Here is a 25,975-nt window from a genome sequence, read left to right on the forward strand (position 1 = left end):
CAGAAGAGCTTAAATTTAGTAATTTAATCTATAAAATCATGCATATAGAAGTGAGGTGAATAATTTTAACCAGTCCATTGGAAAGGGAAGAAGATTATTAAAACAGTAGAATGACTGGAGGTCACCAATGGGACACAGCCAGGAGGTGAAAAAAAGGACAGAAATGATCCTACAGTGTGGGATTTCCACAGATCCAGCAGCGATCCAGATGTGGGGTTTCAAGAAGCAGTCAGGCAGAAACAGTATCACAGTGACAAGCAAAGCCATATTTAGGAAAAAGAAGAGGAAAGATTAAACTGGAACATGACCAGAGAATGCTATTTGAGTGATTAGAAGAAATAAGAGCCTACAAGAGGACACTTGCTTATCCTATCATAATGACACTCTCTGTATGTACAGAGAGAAGGCCAAAGGGAAAATGAAATGGAGAAAGATCAGCTCTTTTGTCTAATCAACTACATGCAGACAAAAATAGGCAAGTATAAGGAGACTGCATGAACAAATATATTTAACAGTCTAAATTCAGTCTATCAGAAATGCAAGATACAAGAACCTCTGAACATGTTTATGGCAGACGCAAAAGATTGCCACTTCAGAGAGTTCGAGACCATGGCATAAGATAGAAGAATCTTTAGTAAACTCTAAATCATACAGACAAAGCAATTAAAGCATGCTTTGAAAAAAAACACCTGCTCAGGTTTCATACTTTTTTTTTGCTAGAGATGCTTGCAGGGTTTTGAGATAGGTTTTTGTTCTTTTACTTTTTAAACAACTAACACTCTCTCCATATAAGACGTCCTCAAGTGTAATAATGGGAACTATGTGTTTACCACATATAGGTAACCAAGGCTTTATTTTACTGCAATAATTTAAAAACATAGAAGCATTAAGTTACGTTTTCACACACAACTTTTAGCTCCCTGCAAACAACTGCTGCCTTTGCCCCTAAAACAGAGTACACAGACTAGTGTGGTAATTCTGCAAGGTTGGGGGAACAGAGGGAAAAAATAAAGACCCTTTACAGAGATGTCAACAGCCAGTAATTCCAAATCACTCTGGCTGGTAACAACAGACAGAAATCTGGCAGGAAAGGAAGAAAATAGCTTGTAGGCTCAAGTAGGGTAAAAGCAGTACTCAAGCCTAAATTGCACCTCAAAAAGCTTAGCCTCACTGTCCAGTCCTGTAGACAGCTATTTTGAACAGCCACCTTTTTTTCCCCCATATCACAGCTTGTGAACTCTCTGACAGCTATGCTTAAAGGCATTAATAAAAGGATGTAACTGCCTGGGCTGAAGTTGGATGTCACATCAACCCCGACATACGAATCTACCCAACTCCTCAGTCATCTCAATAGGCAATCTGGGAACACAGCGCATAGAATTGCAGTGGCAGTGATTTTATCTTAAAATATGAGGACATAAGATGAAACTCTTCCCCCACCTCCTCCTTCCCACTCTCATTCAGCAGTGCAATGATAAGATAACTTCAGATAAGGGAAGGTTTGCAATACTCGCATAGATGCTTCAAATCCAACAACCAGCAGAACAGAACCTGGTCTTTTATGTCTATTTTCAAGTATATTTGTAGATACATACATATAGAGCTAGATATATACACTCACCCATAGATACAAATCTGGTTTAGAAATATTTTGCTTTTATATGCAAGACTTTGCCTTTAAACTCACACAAATCCCTGCTGCCTTACAGAAAACCCTTTTTAATTAATCCCAACTTGCCAGAATGTTGAGAAGGGAGGCAAGGCATTAGAAAATAAATCAAAACACTTGAAAAGGAAAAATCAAAACACAACAAGACTACAATACTTCAAGAACTGGGCACCATCAAGAAAGCTTCATGTTAAAAATAAAATTTAACAAGCTGAGGCAAAAGCACCCAATGATTTTAATAGCTTACATTTAAGTAACAGAAAATTACAATATGCTACAAAGAACAACTATAAATTAACATACCACAAGAACCAAATCATTTTCACAACAAATAATTGCTAATTGCAATTTCTAATGCAAGGGCAAATAACGTCCCAGGAAGACTGAGCCATAATAGAAATAGTAAACAAACCTCAACATTTATGTTCATTCAAACTTGCCAGCTCAAATGTTTAATTTTCATTCTCAATGTGGGTCACATTTTTAGGCTTTGGTAAATTAAAACTCCCTGTTGCCCTGTTCTCTCCTCCTAAGGAGTTACCACTTTACCCCATTGCTTAGGGTTATAACTTTTTAGGAGTTTCAGACAACTGCAACATTCATCTAGAGAAGAAAAAGGAATTTTAACAAAAAGAAAGTAATAGACCTTTGATGATAACCAGAGAATTATAAAACAAAACATCCCATACTTTACAAGTCCTACTTATTTTCTTGTATGAATAATTTAAATCACTAATTTTATCTCAGATTTACAATAATAGTTCAGTCAATACTCAAACACATCATTTGATGAAATAACTGTGCACTGGTGGCAAAAGACCACCGCCAGTGAGGCGGTGGTTCATACTTGTATCCAGAGTGAACATCCACCAGTATCACTGAATTCCATTTATATATACATAAAACCTGTAGCAACAAAATTACAGGTTAGAAACAATCTAAATATTATTGTCAGTCTTCTAAATTGTGAGGAACTCTGGTGGGGCTGCATAGTTTTGTTTCTTCCCCTTTATGGAAGAACTGAGGTGAGCAGGAGTTCTTGTAAGATTCACAACTGGCTGATGGAAATCTAAGTCATGCACAAAGTACTTTATTTCAGCTACCTCCTTTCCAGTGTTGGAGAAGAGGCAGCTCAGGAGAAAACAAGACTGCAGTAGCTGAAACAAGAAGCAACAAAGCAGAGGTAAAGTTTCAGCTATGCTATGAAGGGCGCTATGAATTCATCTGTCAATTAGACATTTTTCTTTACATCTAAGTTGTAATTTACAATTATTATTTAACTTAAAGGAAAAGCAAGATACATATTTGGTCCTGCGTTTCATGAGTACTGCATTGCTTGTACGGCTTAAGTAACAAATCTTTCCTTTTGCCTCTTAACTTTTAATGCTATTTGTGTTTCCCCACAATCAGTCCACCTCCCCTCCCAATTAGATGATGCAATTACCTCTATTTCAGACATAACAGTTTTATCACAACACAGCAATACGAAACATATTCATAACTTCTCTGAAGATTTATAAACCAGTAAAAGATATAGGAAAAGAAAGCATGTAATTTACTGTAAAGCAGTAAGAAAAACCCTAAAGCATTTTTTACAGAAATGAAATTCTCAGGCTCACTATCACATGGCAGCTTTTAAATAGGGACAATCCCTAAGTACTCATTTCAGAGCTTACCAAAAAAATCAATTTGATTACCATTTTGCAAGGGAGTTTTCTTTGATTCATTGTTTTACATTTTTTCCCCTCAAAATTCCATGATGATCTTGCATTTATTGATTGTTGGGCATTTCTTTGCTTTCAAATTGCTTTTCCCTAAGATTTGATAGCTCAGGAAGAAACAATAAACAGACTCCAGCATCAAAGACTGAGCTTTAATTCATCCAGATCACTCCCTTCTCACAGGCTCCACTTTGAAAATTTCAGTTCCAACATAATGTGGCTACTAACAGTTCAGAGTTGTTGGATATAATTTGTGAGCTTGCAAAGATCTTCAGTCTTTGAACTGGACAGAGTAACCCTCTCAATAGGATCCTTCCAAACAGAAGGAGATACCTCAGAGAGGAAACTCCTGCTAAAAGTGGCAGTTCCAGAACACAACAGGATGCACATTAACCAAAGTGTATGTTTTTATCTGAAACTGGAGAGCTGATCAAATCTATTGGTCTTTGTAAACTTAACTTCTTTTCTACCTGTTCCCCCTGCTCCCCATGCAGAAAACCTTGAACTCTCTGGAAGATGCTCAGTAACCACACATTTCAATCAGAAATGGCCCTCTACATATAATTAAAAACTTTCTGATTTAATGCTTTTAACTGCTGATGCTGGTCATGTGCATTTGTCAATTATCTAATACAAAAGGCCATTTTATTCATACAATCCTGCAAATTCAGTCCATTAGATACAAATAGCAGAATTCTGCTTCAGATATGGTCCCGACATCACTGTCACTAAATCTCAGACAACTAAATGCACTTTGATAACATTTTTGGACCCCTACAAAAGACTGTAGCTTGATTCCTAGAACATCAAGTTACACCTACTGCCCAACAACAGAAAGATTAGCTGAGAAATAAGTGTCTCCCATGACACCGATAACTTCAGTCATTCCTGGCGTACATATACCGCTACAAGTAATGCAGACACTGCTGTTTTACTACAAACAGAAAGAGAATTAATAAAATAAGGTGTTGCATTAGTTCAACAAAGCAACAGAAACAGGCTTAGACATGGAATCCAATATTCATATTTCATATTAGTTGTACAAAAACCCCACACTTTCTCAAAGATTTTCTTCTCCTACCCTTCAGCACATACCCTACAACAAATAAAAGCCAGAACATTCACCCTGAATGTTTTTCCTTCTGTTCTCTTCAGCATTAATTCAAACACCAACTACTCAAAAACAATGGTCACATAAAATCATGGAATGGTTGGGGTAGGAAAGGACCTTAAGATCATCTAGTTCCAACCCCCTGTCACATGCCATAGTCCAGTTACTGCTTTGGTTTTCACATGCCCATTCTGTTCCAGAGTAAGATTTGAATTTCTTTTCTGCATCCAAACACAGTAAAGCTCCCAGAGATTTCATAATAGAAACTGTTCTTTTTTTTTCCCTAAGGAAGAATCTGTCAAGGATAAGTTAAACATATTTTAAGAGAGAATAGGGATTTCTGCTTGAACAGAAGTTAGCATTTCCCTTTCTTCACACGCATAAAACCTGCTTAAGGAGAACATTCCCTCAAATGTCTCCAACTCAAGGAAAATATTTGGAACCACAACACTAACTAAAAACAGGCTGTTAATAATTATTTTTCCTTCTGAGTGCAACACTAATGTAATTAAATCACACCTATGAGAACTGTTCATATAATCAAGACATTCTTATCATAGGAGAACACCCTAAAATCTTGATTCTAAAAGTACCAGAAGAAAATACAGTCTTCAACAATTCATTATATAAATTCTATACAATTTTATCTTTGCTGCCTGAGCAAATAACTTAGGAGCCATAAAGCATACACGCACACAAAACCCTAAAGCACTGACAAGTGAATCTGGACTAAGTAAAATTCAACATTGGGTGAGGGGAGAAAATTCCTTCTGAGAATCTTAAACACAGAGATTATCACCAAGAACTCCCATACCTGTTATGAAAAACATCCAGCCTTAAGATTCACAGCAGCAAGCAGATTTATGCAGCCTGTAACCCAAGTTGCCACTGAATTCTAGTACAGAGGTGCCCTGAAAAGTATTACAAGCTTACCCTGTTGAGCACTTGCACAACTAGAAACATATAATGCTGGCATAAATTCACCGGAATGTGCAACTTTTTCTGCACAGCAGCAGCCTTACACACAAACCTGCTAACTTCAGTCCTATAATTCCCTTCAGAGCCATGGCTGCAGCTCCCAGACATTGCCATCCAGATTTTTAACAGCATTTTCCACTTTCATATGGAAGTGATGACACATTCTTTTAGACTAGAACATCTTCTTAACTCTAAGGCATGTATATCATACCATGAGGATGTAATGAGCAAAGAACAAAGAATTCAACGAGGATGATCAGCTGTGCTTAAAAACAGGAACAGGCACAAAATAAAGGCACCTTATCATTTAAACTGTGTCATAAGAACATGTATACTTCATCAATACATGATATACTGAAGAAGAGGCTGCATAACTTGTTTTAAGTTGACATTGTCTCCAAAAGCTTCCTAAATATATCTGGTCTGTAAGCAAACCAAAAAAAAAACAAACCCCACCACACAACACTGAACACAGAAATTGAAAGAGTGAAAGACTCAAAATCATGAGAGAGTTCTCAGCAGGGAAGAAAACCCCAAAAGTTGCTGCTGCTTGATAATTTGTAGATTTTTAAGCATAGGATATCTGAGAACTTCCCTCATCAAAAAGAGCTGTTTTATTCAAAACAAGTATGCCTTCAGGTAGCACCAGAGTAAGCCACATTACTGAAGCCTAGGCCTGCAATGGCATAACTATGAGAACAACAAGAGTACTTCTACTGAAGATCTTGTGTGGCTACGCTTATTCTCACCAAAATTAGCACATGTTCGTTTTGTCATTCTCCCAGCCTTGAAGCACAATAATTTACCTCTATACCCAGTGAATTACGTAACAACAATAAGGAAACTTGCAGATCAGAAAGTTCCAACATAAACAAGAATATCACATAATTGCACAACGCTTTCCTTGATCATCACTGAAAAAAAAAGGTTAAAGCTTAACTGCTGTATTTAAAAATGAGTTGAAGCATGTCCCTCATCTCCTGTGGTCTTTACTGGCAGATGGGAATAAAAAGTCCAATTTATCAGAATGATTTAAAAAAAAAAATAGCAACTTTGAAGAGACACCCAGGTGATGTGACAAAGAACTGCTTAGGACTCTTTAAATGAATGTCTTTAGTAGGCAAGAACTTAACCACAGGTTAAAGTAGGTAAGGCTTTTTAATATCTTTACCAAGCACGACCTCAAACTATCAAGACAATGCCAAGCAGAATTTCAGAGAAAGATGTTCTCAAATTCCATTGCAGGGCAACACTGCAAGCCTCCATCATTCTAACATACACTGGCTCTGCTTTCCAGTCCAATTGCTACTCATATATGTGGTTGAACTAATAAGAAATACCTAACTTAAAAGGAATATTGTGCTTACATTCAGCTGCCTCTCACCTCAGAGTTTTATGTTAAAGAACAGATTTCTGAATGTATAAAAGCCCCAAATGCAGTAAGTGCACTTCAAGCACAGAAAATAAAATCATCCAGCAGTGCTCCTGTTGATGAACAGGTTTTGTGAACTCAGTATCACAGAATGGTTTGGGTTGAAAGTGACCTTAGAGACCATGCAGTTCCACCCCCCTTGTCAGAGGCAGGGACACCTTCCACTAGATCAGGTTGCTCCGAGCCCCATCCAATCTGGCTTGCTTGATCCCCCATGCATCCCCACTGTCCTTTCCTCCCCCCTTAAAAACAAGACAGACCAACTACAAACTCAGTCAACCTTTGATGCCCTGGCTCATTTAAGGACACCTTTCAAGATCAATCCTCTTAAGCATTCATCAACCTCTAACTTATACTGGCATTTTCACCTGCATTGACAGAGGCCCCCATCATACTGAATGACATACAGTATGTTTGGAATAGTCAGTCTAAAATACCATCACACAAAACTCCTCAGCCATACATCCATAACTGAACAAGCTTCATATACTTTCTTATATCTGATTATGTTACACAGTAATGGTCTTTGTCAAAACAAAGCACTTCAACCTATACTGTTTATTTGCAGAGAAAGAATTTACAATTTGAAAACAATTCAGTCTTCCTAAAATGAGGACTGGTGCAGAACTACAGAAAATTGTATAAACTCCCAAGATTCCATTTCAATTCAGTCACTTACTTGCTTATTTGTTATGTCAGCTTACATAACCACACAGCTTCAGGTTTCTTACATGTAAAACAGCTCAAACCCCAAGTGGTTATTTTTCAAGGTCATTGTTATGACTAGATATCTAGTGCTTAACTACAATAAAAAATACAAAGTACAACTATACAAAGTACAATACAGGTGTGTAAAGTACTTCCTTGAACATAGGTGCAGGGGTTCCCCCATGAACACTAAAATAGTGTAAGCAATTTGGAAATTAAAAAGCTCTAGAAAAATTGTGTCATTTTGATTTTTAAATAGATGCTCACAGGTTACTCCTACAAAGTGCTACGCTGCTAAAAATACCCGGGGTGGGGGGGAAGTTTTAAATATCAATGTTCTGGATGTGATATTTCTATCAGTGTTAGGTTTTAGAAAACATCTGCAGAAATATTTTAACACAGATACCTTAACATGATATTCCAAACGTGCATATAAACGTTTTAGTGCAAGGTGTCCTGCACACAGCAGGGGGGTTGGAACTGGATGATCTTAAGGTCCTTTCCAACCCTAACTATTCTACGATTCTAAGTATGAATTTGTATGTTTTCAAAAGCAGCTGTTTGTCCATTATTTGTCATTTTTCAAGAAGAACACCTTCCTCCTCCTGTTCAATGCTTTAAGTTACTCTTTAGAAAAGCCTCAGTTGACTTAGCAAACAAAAGAGATCTGCTGATAGGAGAAAAGCACACAGCTTGCTTAGAGCAGCTCTACTGATCTTTTCTACAAAACACGGTTCATTTTGCTCTTCCCCGTAATTGCTTCAATGGATCTTGCATATACCACATGTCCATTTGATTATCAACTATCCTCCAAAGTACATTCATCACCTGGGCTTGCACACACAAACATGAACATGAGCTATTTTGTGTCTGGTTTATTCGTTTGGATTTCCTTTGTGGGAAATACAGACTTTTACATACAAACACTTGCTCTATAGATTCAACAAAGAACAAGTAAAGGCGCAAATTATCCTACAGTTGGATTATTCAACATTTTAGTCTTACTAATAAAGCCACAAGTATCAACTATTCCTTTACACAAGTGTACCAACATTTAAAGACATTATTACCCCAGTTCTCCTCCCAGGTTTTTGATAAAATCATTGCTGCCACAACTGTAATGTATACAGCTAAAATCTGGTCCTTTTGTGATACTCCTGATTGTTTTTTCAGCCCCAGCTCCTGCATCCTGATAGTAACATAACACAGAATCATAGAATAGAATAATTAGGGTTGGAAAGGACCTTAAGATCATCCAGTTCCAACCCCCCTGCCATGGGCAGGGACATCTTATGCTAAATCATACCACCCAAGGCCTCGTCCAACCTGGTCTTGAACACTGCCAGGGATGGAGCATTCACAACCTCCCTGGGCAACCCATTCCAGTGCCTCACCACCCTAACAGGAAAGAACGTCCTCCTTCTCTCCACTCTAAACTTCCCCTGTTTAAGTTTTAACCCATTACCCCTTGTCCTATCACTACAGTCCCTAATGAAGAGTCCCTCCCCAGCATCCCTATATGCCCCCTTCAGATACTGGAAGGTTGCTATGAGGTCTCCACACAGCCTTCTCTTCTCCAGGCTGAACAGCCCCAACTTCCTCAGCCTGTCTTCATACAGGAGGTGCTCCAGTCCCCTGATCATCCTCGTGGCCCTCCTCTGGACTTGTTCCAACAGTTCCATGTCCTCTTTATGTTGAGGACACCAGAACTGCACACAATAGTCCAAGTGAGGTCTCACGAGAGCAGAGTAGAGGGGCAGGATCACCTCCTTCGACCTGCTGGTCACGCTCCTTTTGATGCAGCCCAGGATACAGTTGGCTTTCTGGGCTGCAAGTGCACACTGCTGGCCCATGTTCATTTTCTCATCAACCAACACCCCCAAGTCTTTCTCTGCAGGGCTGCTCTGAATCTCTTCTCTGCCCAACCTGTAGCTGTGCCTGGGATTGCTCCTACCCAGGTGTAGGACCTTGCACTTGTCATGGTTAAACTTCATGAAGTTGGCATCAGCCCACCTCCCAAGCACATCAAGGTCCCTCTGGATGGCATTCCTTCCCTCCAGGGTATCAACCGAACCACACAGCTTGGTGTCATCGGCAAACTTGCTGAGGGCGCACTCAATCCCACTGTCCATGTCAGTGACGAAGATGTTAAACAAGACCGGTCCCAACACCAATCCCTGAGGGACGCCACTCGTTACTGGTCTCCATATTCAACATGATCCACTTTTTGAAGACAAGGTACTAGCCTTCAGTGTAACAGCAAACAAGCTGAACACTCAAAACCATGGGAATATAAAAGTGTATGTCTATAATAAAAACCTACATTTCATGATTGTGAATCCAGACTCACAATTCTGTAATAACATAATGCAATCATCCTACAGATGAGGAATACACGGTTCTTTGGTACTGATACAGGACTGTAATAACTAATATAGAACACTACATTCATGCAAGTTGAGCAGCAACTGTTCAAGTACTACAGCATATCACAATATTTTGTTTGCAAGATTTAACCGGGGTTAGGTCTTTGGGGGTCTCACCTTCCCAAATAAAATCTTATCAGTTGAAGGACAACGTACGTTTTTTCCAAGGATTCTCTTGAATAAGAGAACAACTTATTCTTCAAATATTCTGTAACAATACAGACTGCTTCTAAGTTTTAGGTCCACCTAACCTAATGAGGAAGCAATTTTACTCATTCGCTTGAAATAATACAGCCCAGTGTGGACAACTACTTCATGCCATAGTACTGATCTAGGAAGAAAAACATTTTCTAAAATTGGACCTAGCTTATTAGCTGTCCATCATCATTATGGTCTTGAGTTACCTAAAGTCTTCAACCTTACAGGAAGTGCTATTTCCTTTTTACAAATGAGACAGGAAAGCACATAAATTATGGAAGAAATCCATAAGAAAACATGGACACTGCCACTTTATGTGTCTGCATGCAATCTTTTAAGTACTTCACTACTTGTTCCATTGCCAGGTAATTCTAGAATATCCTAGCTTCAAAATTACCTATTCAAATCGTGGTTCTCAGGCATGTGCTGCTTACAACTTGGAAATACTCTACAATTAGCTTGTTTCTAACCATCATTAGCATAGATAAACTAGGTATTCTGTCATCATACGACAGCAGTAGTACATTTCCATCTTTAGCTAAAAAATACAAAACACTGATTCAAACAGGTCTTGGAATCCATTTCTTCCAGATGAGTGAGGTAAACTCTAAATTTTGGGAGAGATTTCACAGTGAATTCATTTTCTCTAGAGAGTTTGCCCTAGACTATTCTACACAGCTGGTGGTTAAATTACTTTTCAGAGGTGTAAGAAGCTTTAGTTTTCTATGCCTGCAGGATACTTCAAAGCTGAATGCAGACCTTGTACCTTGTGAATGAACACTAACAGACAGCATTGAGCTCAGCTCCATCATTCCTCAACAGGGTCCTACTTCACAAGGAGCTCTAAAAACAATGCAACTCCCACATTCACTCATTAGGCTTTTAAGAATATATAGGGCAACTTATAATACTAGTTTGAAAATTCCCACTGTTCCCCACCTCGCATGAAAATACATCCTTTGCTTATAGTCTACTATTGTTCCTTCAGTAATGGTAACAGCTACAGTTAACTGGAGTGCCGTTGTTTTCAGGTATCATTTATTCTTCCTTACATCTACTTTGTAAGATGTTTTTCAAGACAAGAGCATACAGCCAATAATAAATTACATGGACACTCACAGATAATTATTGTTCAATATTGTATGAGGTTTTGACTCTTTTAAAACTCTACTACATAAAGCCCTTTTTCACCAGCACTTCAGTATGTTTAAGACTATCCCAAGGATATTCCTGTAGCATCTCCTGTTACCTCCTACCTTTTCTGCCCACATTTTGATACAATTAAATCAATTTCTAGTGCTGTGTGATAGACTGATCTCTCAAAAACTACTCGTACTCATCTTTAAAAGATGACATGAAATATGATAATGCTTTCCAAAATATGATCATCACGCCTTCTTTTCAGTTAAAGGAAGCAAGAGATACACAGTATGAAACTATTTATTTACCAATGTAATACATAACAAATATTAAATGCTTTAACCAGTGTAGGCATTTATGTATCATTCCTGAATATATTTCAGCATACACTTAACAGAACTAAGCTTTTTGCACACCTATAGCTTTAGGCGCTGTCTGAAAGCCTTACAGGGTCATCAGCCATCAGTTCCCACATTTTATCAAGTAAAATGCTTAGTCTGCAAACAAACTAGACTCCAGAATCCACAAACCCTTTGCCTAACTTGCATTTGGATTCAGTCCTATAGATGGTCTCAGACTTACACATGGGAAGGGACTCTGCATGTTATTACTTATCTACTACTTGGGAGGGGAAGAGAGGTACTTTAAAAGAACACAGACACATGTTTGTAGCCCCACAATTAAACATCACTCCAAATAGGAGAAGCTGAGTTCAGTTCACAGCCCAGTTTGAGTAAAGCAGGGCCACATACCAATCACTCAGTACTGAGCATGCAGTAGCTCTAACAGAATACTTGTGAGGCAGAAAATAATGGACTGAGCTGCCAGCACAGCGCTAAGCTTCGAAGCACTCTCTGCAGCTGCACGCAGCAGGACATCAAGCAGCAGGGGAGGGGTTACTCTTGCTTCTACACTTCACCAGTACAACCATCACCGAAAGACAAGCATCCAGTTCTGGCATTCATAGATCAATAATGCTGATGCAATCGGGAAAGCTGAAAACCAAGAAGGCAATCAAGGATCAAAAAATTTGGTTTATGTTGAGATGACTTAAGGAACACCCCTCCTTATAAGTACCTACAAGAACATAGACCTGACATACTAAAGGCCTGACTAAAAACATGAGAAAACAGGGTGACAACAGAAAAAAAATAATGTAGGGTAGATTTTCTGGATGAGGGGGATTATTCATTTGGTTTTGATGGTTACAGAAAACGGTGAGGATACCTAACCAATGGCAGAATCCTGAAAATCTGTAATGGCCTTTCAGTGAATCCAAGTGTTTTCAGACATGGTGGATGCCTCTCTAAACCATGAGTTCAACTCAGATCAGATGAAGGCCACGCTGATGACAAAGGCAGATTTGCAACTCATAAACTGACTCAGGATTTCACCCCCTATAATGGAAGTTCCACTAGTTTAATAGTGATGTTATTTCGCATTAAAGTTAAGGCAGTCTAAGTGTGTTCCACTTCCAAAAGGGACGGTTTTCTCAACACCTGCTCATTCCTGCAACCCCCTTTGGGTCAGCAAGAGTGAAGTAACATCAGGAAACTCATCTGACTTAAAGAAAAAAAGAATCGGCTCAGAGGTAGGGAGGTATGTTCCTGTTGACACTTTTCAATTCTCAGCAGGAATATTAATGCTTACATAAGAAGCAAAAGCATATAATCAATGAGGAACATGAAGGATAAAGTCACTCCTTTTTACAGCAGCATGAACTTCAACTGGCTGCATCTAAAACTATCTTTTCTCTAAAGATCACTTCTTACACAGCATTATTGTTCATTTACAACATGCAATTTTGCTTGTGTGAGTCATTCCACAAACAGCAGAATTCAGTTTCAGATGGAAATAAGGGTTTTGCCTGAAATAATAAAATTTGATACCCTTTTGACATTTCAATTGTGAAGGTTCTTGTACTGAAAAATTATTCTGTCCTTTAGGAACACGGAGTATTTTGTAGGAGCTCTAGAAATCAAGGAGAACATGCAGGAGGTAATTTACAAGTGCTACAAGAACGTCTGGAGACAAGAGTTAATAATCAAACATATCAATTTGCTCTTACTCTTTCTGAAAAACAACTTAAAACCTAGTACTAGGCAAAGCAGATGAACCGAAGTTTAGGTACCCAAAGATGCTCACCTATCCTGTACAATTTGCTCATTACATATGTCAACTGGGACTTATCACTTATCAAATAAGCAACAGTAACCATCTGAAGACAACCTACTTCTTTTAAAGACAGCATTTTAGAAGACTAGAGATTTCCAGTCATTTAACTACTCAAAAGGTTGAAAGGAAGAATAGCCGCATGCACAACATTTTCTCTCATGTTCTTCCACACACCAACATACAAAGCAGAGGTGGAGAAATGGGTAACTTTTTGCTCCAAACTGAAAGTAACTTCTTTGCCCAAGTCATTCTTTGAGCAGCAAAAGCCTATATTCCTGTTGTGCTGCATCTCAAGGTTGGTTGACTTTGACATCTAAATACGTAAACACTGTGACTGCAGCTTTTCCTTCAGTTGGACCATTCACAGTGTTTGTTTCCCTAAATTCCCTGGAGTCTCACAACTGATCAGGGCATCCTTTCCCTCTCCCTTCTGCCTGTACTCATACCATTATGAAAACTGTAACTGACCAACAAATTCAAAGGTATAGGATAGGGGAAGAGCAGCAGATGTAGCATTAAAAGCTTAATTTGCTCTAATAAATCAGTTTATCAGAATAAAACTGGACACTGCTTTTATGCTTTTGAATTTGTTTACTTCTTGCAAACTGTGCTGATTGAAGCTGCCTGTTACAAAAACAGAACCTGCTCACTTTTTGGCCTTCCTGTATTTCCCCTGTCTCTTGCAGGCATGCACAGATAATTTCCCCCCCCCCCCCCTTTTTATAACTAAATTTCCCTTTTCTATTTTAGTTTTTGCATTCTGTCAGAGCAGAAGGGAAAGGGGAAGGAGGAAGTTCAAGAGAGAAGGAAATAAGTCAGAACTGCATTCAGATACCATCCTGAACAGATGTAAAATTATTTACTGCCAAGTAGAGATGAGGCCTTGACCATTCTGAAAAGCTACTGACAAGGATGGGAATGCAATGGGGCAAGAGTAACAACATTTCCATTTACATAATGAGTTACCACATGCTTCACAGTACAAGGAGGAATCATAAAAGTTAATAAATAAGAATAATAAAATACTGCTAGAGAATCCCCCATCCACCCTTCTTTCATCCAGTCCAGAGCAACATTTACAAAGCAGTCTACTTGCTCTGTAGCTCTCCTAGAGGAAAAGGCAAGGTTACTATAGTATTGTCAATTAATTTTGACACCTGCTTACTAAGATTGATCAATTATTTTTGATGTTTCTCTGCTATGTTATTTCTCAGTCAATAAAAAGAAATAAAACAAAGCCAGAAATACTATACATCTCTCACCAAAGAATTAATGGTTCGAAGCTACCTCTCGGTAGAGTGCTTCTCTTATGACAGTGTTTTTGATGCTGGCTAATGCAAGTCACTTATTCCACCAAAGAGCAAAAATAACCATACTTCACATATATGAATAAAAATACTTATTTTCCAGTTATTTAAGCCTACCCTTAAAAATCTGTTTTCTCAAGTAAGTCTAGTGACAGAAAACAGGTTTTACGCACACCCAATTTGGGTCATTAAAAGCTCAATTTTAATCTTGCATAACAAAGTAGCACTGGGACACTTCGGGATGCTGAAACTTTAAAACGACATAAATGTTCAGAATAACACACAAGTTTCTATTAGCATTTGTATAGATTGTTTCTACAACCCAGAATTGTTAATGCAGTTATAATAGCCAAACACTGTTCAAACTTCATGTCATTCTGAAACGTTCTTCATAATAATTCTTCCTGGCAGAAGCAACTGCTGCAAACGTGATATACATCCAGCTTGTCAAATGAAAGTACCACTGCTGCAAAAGTGCACAGCTACTGATGCATAAAGCAGATACTGGCTTCACAGACAAATGGAAACAACATGCAAATGTTCCACGATATTAAGTCAAACCATCAAGTGCCACAGAAGTCAGAAAGGTCTTCAATCTCCCGACCATCAGGCAGACTAACATGCTTTTTCCAGCTCTTCAGTTGCAAATACAGACTTGACTCATCACCCATTCAAAACCCATCTGAATTTTCAGGATTCAAAATACAACCGCTCTGAGTTGTTACTTGCATTGCAATACACCTTAATGTATTTCACGCCATACCCAACTCACAGGGCTTGAAATCCTTTAAATCTTAGAACGCTTATTTTCATTGCAGAGTATATTTTGCTTCCAAGAATAAAGATTAAAGATGAGCTATCAAAGACAGCACTATTAAAGTGTCAACAGTAAAAAAATAGGTCTCCAACATACAAACACCTTACTTCCAAGATAATAATCACAAAGAAACATCACTGTCATTTCTAAAGCTAAGCATGAAAGAATGTAGAGGAGTTAATGAGAAATCTATTTTGATTTCACCAAAACTCCTAAGGGCACAGCAATTAACCCATGTGTTGGCTCAGCTCAGAAGAGATGCTCTTTCAACAACATTCAGGCAGAACTTCCTCTAGGTGGGGATGGATTATTAACTTTCTACCAGAACTGAAAAAACGGAACCACAGTGCCTCCTCACTCCACGAATACAACCAACGTAAAGAAACATAAATGTTTTAACAGACAATCAAGCAAATACCTGTAACGACTGGATAAAGGCTCCAGTAACCATTTAGAAGACATACTAATTCAGAACAAGCTTTTAAATTTAAGAAATGAAAATTTGCTTCAGCCCTTGAACTATCAGGGTCTGTTGTGAGTGGCATCAAGACAAAGGATAGAACTAATCTCTTTAAAGCAAGGGAATAATAGCTCTGCCAGCCTGTCTCCTGCAGATCCTCACACACAAAGAAGATTCACCTGGGCCTCCTCTCCTCACTCTCAATTCCTCTGCAATTAGCCCATTGTTCCACAACACAGAGTAGGACAGACCCTAAATCCTCAACACACAGAGGCAACAAATGACCAGCTTTAAAATCTTATTTCCAAATTCATATGCAGAAAAGATGTATTCGATTTGCCTTCTATTATCTTTGTAACTCAGTTCTAATGGCACTGACTGAATAATCCTAGGAAGGAGAAAAATAACTGCTACAGCTGAACCCAGGACATCCACCAAATACCAGTGAATTGTTTCTTCCTACACAGCATGTACATTACTTCAGCCAACGTGTCTGACTCCAGCTACTCCTTAACTTCCCCAGCTAACAAGTTACTGGATTTACTTTTATTTAGGAATGAGTAACCTCGATTAAAGGTTTAAAAGCGATGTAAATTCTGTAGCTTAATTCTAGTACTCCACAGAGGAGCCTGAACTTAAAACACAATTTAAAATAGAGTATTGATACTTTCAACCTACTACTTTCCAAAGACAGAATTTAATTTCTCCAAGACACAGCCTCACCATTGTGTTGTTAATAGCTAAATATTAGAACATTTTCCAGCTATATGTGTCAATATACTTAATCAAAAGATCTGCTTTTAAGAGGTGTTTTACAAGAGGATGAAATGAGATGTCCTGTCCAAGGTTATATAGCGAAATAACAGCAAACAGTATCCTTCACAGCCAGTCTTTATACTGATACCAAAGGGGGCGGGGGGAAGTGACAGCCCTATAAATTAAGTCTTCTTTTCCACTACATGTAGAAAAGCAAGTGTCAGGGTGCGCTGCCTTCTCACTGATCAATGAGCCGGCATCACATCCACTTTTAAGAATGAGAAGACAGTTCTAGCTCCATTCACCACTCATTCCTTTGCAAAAATATGTTATTGGTTTACATTTATCACTCTCACCTCTCTAGCAAACCTTGTCAGAAGGGATGTATGTTTCACTAAGTCGTGTTTATGTTATCCTGAACGTGCCTGACGAGTGCCCACTTAGCTAACACACTTGAAAAGAACACTGGAATGAGCAAAACACTTGCACCTTCCAGAAGGAAGAGGTCATTGAGATCCACCAACATTTTCTGCTCCCTGGGCAGCCCCACGAAGTGCACATGTCACTTCCATGACACTTCCAGAAGGGACAGCAGAGACACCGCTTTAGGCCGATTTCTTCTTATCTCTCAGTTCCCACCAAGTGGAGCAGCCTATTTTCAGCAGTAAGTCAGCCGGTAGAGTTTTCCTCCAGAGGACTGCGTCCTGTGTGTTCCTAGAGGGAGGGACCATGAAGTGGAGGAGCCTATTCCATCCTTAACTTCTATCACATACTTCCACCACACATGAACAAAATCATAGCAGACCCAAGCAAAAAGAAAACAAGCAGGCAAGTAAAACCGCCAGGGAATAGGTGTAGGGAGGAGGAAAAGGGAATCGTAATAAGCAGACTTACTTGAACCTGCCCTGGCAGTGTTGGCACTGGTCTCCCACCCAGCCCTGGTCGCAGACACAGGTGGAATTGACACAATGACCCGAGAAACAGGAGATCTTGTCGCAGGACTTGGACTGGGACACCTGGGCATAGATGGCCAGGTACAAGAAGCCGTAGAAGAGCAGCCAGCTGTTCACATCCAGGAGCGAGGAGAAGCAGCAGCAGCAGGAGGCAGGGAACGGTCTCCCGGCACCGCGGGGCGCGGGGACTGCGCCCGCTCTGCCCGGGTCCATCTCCGCCGCTGGGGCCATGGGCCGAGGCGCGGCCGGCGGCAGGCAGCGATGGCAGCACCGCCCGCGCTCCCCGGGCAGGGGCAGCTTCCCCTCAGGGGAAATAATCCAGCCGCGGAGATTCAAACCCCCCGCTTCCTTCTCGCCTTCCTCTCCTCCCTCCTTCCCTCCCGACCCCAGCGCTGCCTCCTCCGGCCCCTTCAGCACTCCGCGCCCCTTCACTCCTGAGGGGAAGCCCGGCAGCCCTCAGCCATCCGCTCCTTCTCTTCGTCGTCCTCCTCAGGGCTCATCGCTCCCGTCTTCTTCCATGGAGGAGGAGGAGAAGGAGAACTGGCTCCTGACCTTGTGTTTTCTCCTCGCCAGATATGCCCCCCACCGGCGTGCACACACCGCCCTCGATCATGTAGCCCCCCCGGCTCCCCCTTCTCCTTTGTAGTCCCTCTGCCCGCGGCACACACGCAGGCGGCAGCGAGGAGGAGCGCGGGAGGCGGGGGCCGCCGCCGGCCTCTCGCCACTCAATCAGATGAGAAGTGAGGGCGGCCGGGCCGTGGGGCCGCTACGGCATCCCGCACCGGCGGAGCGGAGCGGGGGGGCTAGTGGGGCGGAGGAGCTCTTATCTCCTCTCCCTGCAGGGAAAGGAGGCGGGAGGAAGGTGGGAGAGGAGGGTTAACAGCCGCTCCGTGTCCCAGCTGACAGCTTCCAAGCAGCCATTTTTAAAGGCTAATTGTCATCTCTTCTCACAGCCGCCTGCCCGCTCGCTGTGACGCCCCCCGCCCCTCGGTCCGTTTGGATCCGTCCCTCCGCCCGTCCCTCAGCGGCGTGTGGAGGGCGGGAGAGCTTCCTCCCCTCTGAAGGTGCAGCCGCGGTACCGGCGGCACCGGCAGCTCCCGAGGCGCACACACCTCTTCCGCCCCTTCCCTGTGCTTCAACAGATACATCTTCCCCAGCTTAAAAACAACAGCAAAGGCGGGGAGGGGGGGAACGAAACGGGTGCGCAGACCCCCGTCGCATAGAGGTGGCGGAGGCTTTACGGCCCAGCGGGAGCGGGGGTGATGCGACCGCTGCTCCGGTAAGCGTGGTGGGGGCGAGCTGCCACCGGGCAGTGGCTGCAGTGTCCCCCGGGCCATCGCCGTGATCGCTCCCCCTCCAGGAGCCGGCCGGGCCGCCCCGGCCTTTGCGTCAGGTCCTGAGAAGTTGAGGCGGTTTTCTTTGAACTCGCGGCGGGTAGCGCTGGGAGAGGTGTTACAGCTTGTTCCGAGCTCCCTGCCTTCCTGCCGACAGTCCTTTACCCCACCTTCTCATCTCAGATCAAGACCTTGCCGTCTCTTTACTGCCTGGCGAGAGGTAACAGAAGTGCCCAGCTTTTGTACCACTCCACGGTGCAAAAGTGGTCATTGTAATAAAATTGTCTAAAATGTCTTTTTGTCTGCAGTGTGCCAAGCACAGCCCTTCTTTTTCAACTTCCCTATAACCTGTTTTCATTTTACAGGTTTTTTTTACAAGTAATAAATAAATAATGTCAGGTGATGAAGAAAGTAACAAACCCTCTGAAACTTTGTTCTAGTGCTGAAATAATTTATGACATGATGTCTGTTCCAAGAAGGTAAAGATACTTAATTCCATCTCCTGGTACCATCTCAAATCAGAAGAGTCCAAAGTGGCCCAACTTAGACTCTTGAGATAGATCCAAATCAACCCTTCCCCACATTCTGCGGGTCTTAACCTTGGAGTGTGCAGGAGTTACTTGGGGTTTGGTTTAACCTGTTTTTCCAGGGATACCATTAAACGTTTGCCTGAATTTCCAAAAAATCAAAGTCCATCAGTACAATAAGGAGCACAGTAACATCCAGCAGTATCTATCTACTGGTGTGAAGTAAAGAGTCCAACCAAGACAAGGATGTTGCGGCTAAGCACAGCACAAACATCACAGAGAAGCAGTCAGTGCCTTAAGGAGTTTGCAGTCTTGACAGAGACACCTGAAAGTATGTGAGAAAAACAGAGGTGAAAAGTGACGTGTCCAGTTTCATTCTGGAGGCTGTCAGGGGCCCACAAGCCATTCTCAGTGCGGTAGTCTGTACTTTGTCTTCCTAACAGAGCTAAGACACATCATTTTGTTTCTCTGGATCAGACATGTTTCTTAGCTATTAGACATCTCTTTGTAGCTGTTTTGTAATGAATTGCTGAGTTCATGCATAGGGAGGAAATGGAAATTGTGTTGCTGCTTTATATTGTATAGAAAAAAGCTGAGGCTGAAGCCTTTGTCGAACAGTCTGCTAATTGTACAACATTACATGTGATTAAAGCTGCTGAACAACTGTCCTCTGTTAAATAACATTATGAGACCAGAATTGCAGTTAATAGGCGATTACAGCCCAAGACACAAAGCCAGTTCAGGACTACTCTTTAGTCCAGAAACACTTTAAGCAATAGTTTGCTTACCATGGCAGGGAGATAAATTCCTCCTCCCCTTTATCCACCTTCCTTGGTACCAACCAAAAAAATCCTAAAGCCAGCACCATGTTTTCCTCATACTGAAGGAAGATTTTGCTTGAGATCTACAGAAGTCAGCCAAATCTTTGAAATCAGCATTCACGGCAAAGCTAAGATCTCAACAATACTCTAGCAGGCAACAGATCTATTCAAAGGTGCAATGACCAGCATGCATATTTCCATGAAATGCCAACTTTCTTCCTCAGTTACAAATGAAAAAAAATAAAAAAAAAAAAAAAAAAAAACACAAAATTGCACTGGTCAAGCTTAAAGAGCTTTTTACTTAATTCTGTGAAGCTGGAGAGAGAAACCACAAATAGACCATCAGAAAAGGATGAGGGTGGTTATAAGAGGGGCAGAGAATAGTATGAAAGTACTTTTACTGCATAAACAATCCTGACTGTAAACCTAAATACAACTATAAAGTTTTCCAAATTTACAACAGCAAGGAAGAGACAGTGGACAGCCAACTCCTGTCTAAAAAGTAACATGCTATGAAAATCATAGAATCATAGAATGATTTGGGTTGGAAAGGACCTTAAGATCATCCAGTTCCAACCCCCTGCTGTGGGCAGGGACGCCTCACATTAGACCATGTCACCCAAGGCTCTGTCCAGCCTGACCTTAAACACTGCCAGGGATGGAGCATTTACCACTTCTTTGGGCAACCTGTTCAAGCACCTCACCACCCTCACATAAAGAACTTCTTCCTTATATCTAACCTCAACTTCACCTGTTTCAGTTTAAACCCATTACCCCTTGTCCTATATCACTACAGCCTCTGATGAAGAGTCCCTCTTCAGCATCCTTGAAGGAGTCCCTCTTGCCCTCTCTCTACTCCCGGATACTGGAAGGCTGCTATGAGGTCTCCATGCAGCCTTCTCTTCTCCAGGCTGAAGAGGCCAACAGCTCTATGAAGGAATGCAAACCTTCTGGCTGCTCTGTTCATTAATGCAGTAGATATTTCATAACCCTAAGGAATGAAGTGCAAATGCCAATATTGGTTCTTTTCTGTGCTGATTTAATGGGAGTTTTTTGGTGTCAGATGAAGTTAACAGATCTGGCTGAGAGAAGTTAGAACTGTCAATCCTTTCATCATTACATGCATATCTGTAAGTTCCACTTTTCTCGTAAGTGTGACATTTTACACCTTTCATCCTTCTGGTTCTTGACACAGAAATCATTTACACTTTTAAAGGCCTAATGTACTAAAACATCTTGGGTAGAATTTATAACTTAAAACCATCTAAATAACTCATCAAAAGTTCCAAGTTACTGAAAAAAAAAGCAGATAATGAAATTACAGCCTAAAGTAGTGATGTAGAAAGTTATGTGAAAAAAATAAAACCTTCCAGGAATATATCCATTATAGTAGGAAAGCAAAATAAAAGGAATAAGTATAAAGGCTTCTTAGCTGTTACTGTCAGAACCTAAGCACTAGCATACAAGGAGAAAAGTACTGATACATTTTTGTTCATTCAGCAAAACAGCTTAGAGTATATTTAAGCTCTATTTGGTTGCTGTTGTGAAGCAGGGTGAAGTGAATAAAGGAAAACAGCCCTCAAACAGACTTCTCCAGTTGTTCAGAATTTCTGCAAGACCCTGAGGACAAGAATTGAGCAGAATCCATCCTCTCTACCATATACCACACACACATACATATCACTTTGCTAGTACTCTTCTACAGGTTGTATCAATACAGAAAACATCTTTCCTTAAGGATGCTTCGTCCTATTTATGGTATCTAGTGCCGACATATTTTTGCAGTGATGTTGAGAGGAACAATATAACTAGCTGAAGAAAGAGGGAGGAAAAAGATTACCTTTGTGGTTGACCTCTTTGTGAGGATATTAAGAAAAAACAATGTTTTCTATGCCCTTTTTCTTCTCCTTGGGACAGACATTATCAGACTCATTAAGCAAAAGGGGCTAAGCTCTGTTGCTGCTGCTGGGCAGGGATATATAGATCTGAGTTGGCCTTGTGACATATTGGGGAAACTACCATGTAGATTCCTGCAGCAAAGGGCAACAGCTGCAGTGTGACTCGATACAGCTTCAAGAGCTGTTCTAGCTTAACATCAGTGTACAGGCTTTCTGGTGTGCAGCACACAGGCTCATTATTGAACCTTATGACTACAAATTGGGTGTAGTCTTTCCCTTCTCTTTCCAAATATTCACACAACAGTGTGGATGGAGGACAGCATAAGGCTTTTTTTCATGGAGTAGCACTGAGTCACCTGAGCCATTCCGTTTCTGACATTATGAAAATTCTCTTCCAGAAGGTAAACCAAATTTATTGCTACACAGCAGATTCCAGTGCTAACAGAATAACTTATATTACAATTTTCTGTTCGTATTTGTCTTATCCAAGACATCAACTCTCAGGAAGCATCAATTTTATAAGATTAAGAATATAAGCCTTCCCTTGCCTACTTTTTTTTTTCTTTTTTTTTTTTTAACTTAGAAAGAAATAAAGTTCACAGAAAATTCACTGACACCCTTCAAAAATGAAACCTTGATACAAAAATTTTACCTTTCTTAACACCCATGCATGTGTTTTGCTACAGCAGCAAGTCTTGTTTGTTACCATCCTCTCCAGTAAATATTGGCAAACAAACTGCTGTAAATACTGTAGGAAGCTTACCAAGCTCAGAAAGAATGACAAAATGGAGGAGGGGAAAATTAATTTTTATGCTACTTTATCCAAAGCCAGTATCTGGAGAAAAAATTTTTAGGGACAATTCCATAATTTTTATGCATGTGTGTAAGCCCAGGTGTAAAATCTATTCTACAGAGTCTGACTTTTACTGACATGTGTGATCCTTTGCAGAAATTTTTCAGCAGGGAAAAAAAGTCCTTACATTTTTACACCCTTACTTGAAAATTGTGGACTTTGGACCAAGAGTAACAAGGGAAGTGACAAGTTGGCTTGAGGTCCATTTAAAGATGAAAGAGACTTCAGAAAAACAGAGATACCAAACAAAACCACATCGTATAAGCACTGACAGTGACACTGTTGTTACTTGAAACACCCCTCTGCTTTCAAATAAAAGTCTACTGAACCAGGAAATAAAATCATACTATTTTTTTTATATACTTTCTATACACATGGTAAAAATTAAATAACTGAGCTATATGTGATAGCATGTCCATTATGACTGAGTGAATCTTCTGACATTGATCTTGACTCTTAAATCTTTGATTTTTTTAAACTAAAAAGGTTTTACATGTCTTTCTACTGAACAGATGTGTAACTGTATGCCATGCTGAAACCTTGATGCATCCTGCAATATATTACAAATTCCCTGGAAAACACTGACATTTTCCACTGCAAATGTCCCTTCTGCCAAGTCTTTTTCTGCATCCATTCTGCTGCATTTCATTTTCACTTCTATTCCTTCTGGAGTTTTTCACAATCCTACTTAATCTTCACTAAGCTAGGGCATTTTTTTCCTTGTCAGCAAAGCTCCATCTCACAATTCAACCTTTCTTACACATAATTAGGAGGTATACTGAATTTATCCAATACCCTTAATGATCCCAAAGGGACAGTGCTATTAGACTTTATACTTTTCATTTCTCAGTAAATGCTGAGAAAGCATTTACTTTGAGTTATTTTCTCTCATTCTTTTCTAAATCAGGAAATGATCTTTGGGATTCATACCACTGCTGCTTTTATTTCTGTATTTGTTCTTTTTATTCATAGGTTTTAGAAAAATGATGAAAAATTTATTTCATGGTAATGAAATTCCATTGACCTTATTGGGATTTACATCCCTCCTTCAGAATTTAGCAGAGGCTTCCACATTTTTCAGGATAAGGCTAGTTTGCTGAATTATGTCAAGAAAAGCCTTACTAAAAGATTTTGAAAATCAAAATAAATCACCTGCTCCATTTTTTCTCTTATCCAGTATTTGTTCTTTGCAAGACTTTGGAAGACTGCTTTTAATATTAGTGGCTTACTGTTCTTTCCTTGTTACATTGTATGGTACCCAAGAGCTTTAGAAGCCCTACACCAATTTCCTCAAAGGCTACTAAAGCGTGATTTCTCAGTCAATATTTTCAGGCTGAAAAATTTAATCTCCTTGAAAGAAAACCAAAAAAGTATAATGTTAGATAACTGTTAAATCAACAATACAATCTGTATTTTGATTAATACAATTTTTCTTTATATCACAGTTCAGCTCCTTTAGAGTAATATTACCTAGTCTAAATGATTCTACTTCAATATCATCTCATGTTGATTTCTTACTCTTCTTTTAAAAAACTTTTGATAATGGTGACTGTAGTAATCTCTCTAATACTGAATTTCTCAATAAGTTGTTTGAATATTGTAACAAAATGATTTGCTTTTCCTAGAATCACATTTTCATTTCCAGTTACTGCTTTTGGAGCCTAGTGAATTCCCCTGTTCATTCCCTTTTATGTATTTAAAAATATTACTTCTTTCTTTGCTCTGTTAATACTTGAGTAGTTGTACTATTAAACTTTGGAAACTGTTTCTTGCAAAAAGTGGAAAAACAAGTACATCAGATACTCTGCAACACAGATAATGAAACAATAATTGTAGTAGGCATAGTGGAATAATTGAATAAAATCATGCTCTTTTTTGCCCTTTGATTTGCATGAAATTGGCAAAAATGAGAGGTTATGCATGCATTGATCCCTGTCTCATCTCCTATACAGATGTCAAAAAAGAAAAAAATGAGTAGATTCAATTTTCCTTCAGTATTAATGTCAAAACAGATAAGACATGCCAGGAATCCAACTGGCATGTTGTATTAATTCAATGAAATTATTTCCAGTAATTTGAAGAAATCATTCTCATGTATAAATCTTGTATTTTGTCAAGTACACAAGCAGTTATTTAATTATCTTAAGACATTAATTTCCAGAACTGCAGATCGAAATAATGATAGAAGTAATCATTATTAAGAATAACCTTATTTCCCTGAACTAACAAGTTTTATGAATACTTAGACATATGGATATTGCCACAAAGGAGCAAAATATCTTCACATGTAGCATCTCCTGTTTGCGAACCTTGATACTGGCGTTACTGCAGGTATGACATGAGTGAAGCTGAAGAAGCTATGAGTAGAGATGCTGACCTTATCCATGCTGTCAGCTAGGGATAAAGGCCAAGACAGTGCCATGGAGGAGGTCTGGCTGCACAGGCAGTGTGACGGTGGACATGAAGGATACTTCTCTAACGCACAGAATCATAGAAACCTAGAATGGTTTGGGTTGGAAGGGACCTTAAAGCTCATCCAGTTCCAACCCCCAGGGACACCTTCCACTACAGCAGGTTGCTCCAAGCCCCTGTGTCTAGCCTGGCCTTGAACACTGCCAGGGATGGGGCAGCCACAGCTTCTCTGGGCATCCTGTGCCAGTGCTTCGCCACCCTCATATTGAAGAATTTCTT

At 40.1% G+C, this 25,975-nt stretch overlaps 1 protein-coding gene across 1 annotated transcript in view; it reads right to left on the reverse strand.

The window, feature by feature from the left end:
- Window positions 1-18,834, reverse strand: part of ATRNL1 (attractin like 1) — a 507,795-nt gene extending 488,961 nt beyond the window's left edge. The window contains exon 1 of the mRNA XM_057417243.1: window positions 17,793-18,834. Within this exon, the coding sequence (XP_057273226.1) occupies window positions 17,793-18,082 (290 nt within the window). The 5' untranslated portion in view covers window positions 18,083-18,834. The remainder of the gene's footprint in view (window positions 1-17,792) is intronic.
- Window positions 18,835-25,975: the final 7,141 nt, after the last annotated feature.

Source organism: Pezoporus wallicus, unplaced genomic scaffold, assembly GCF_028554395.1.
Source record: "Pezoporus wallicus isolate ANWC-B61680 ecotype Strahan unplaced genomic scaffold, APGP_CSIRO_Pwel_v1 contig_8188, whole genome shotgun sequence".
Lineage (NCBI taxonomy): Eukaryota > Metazoa > Chordata > Aves > Psittaciformes > Psittacidae > Pezoporus > Pezoporus wallicus.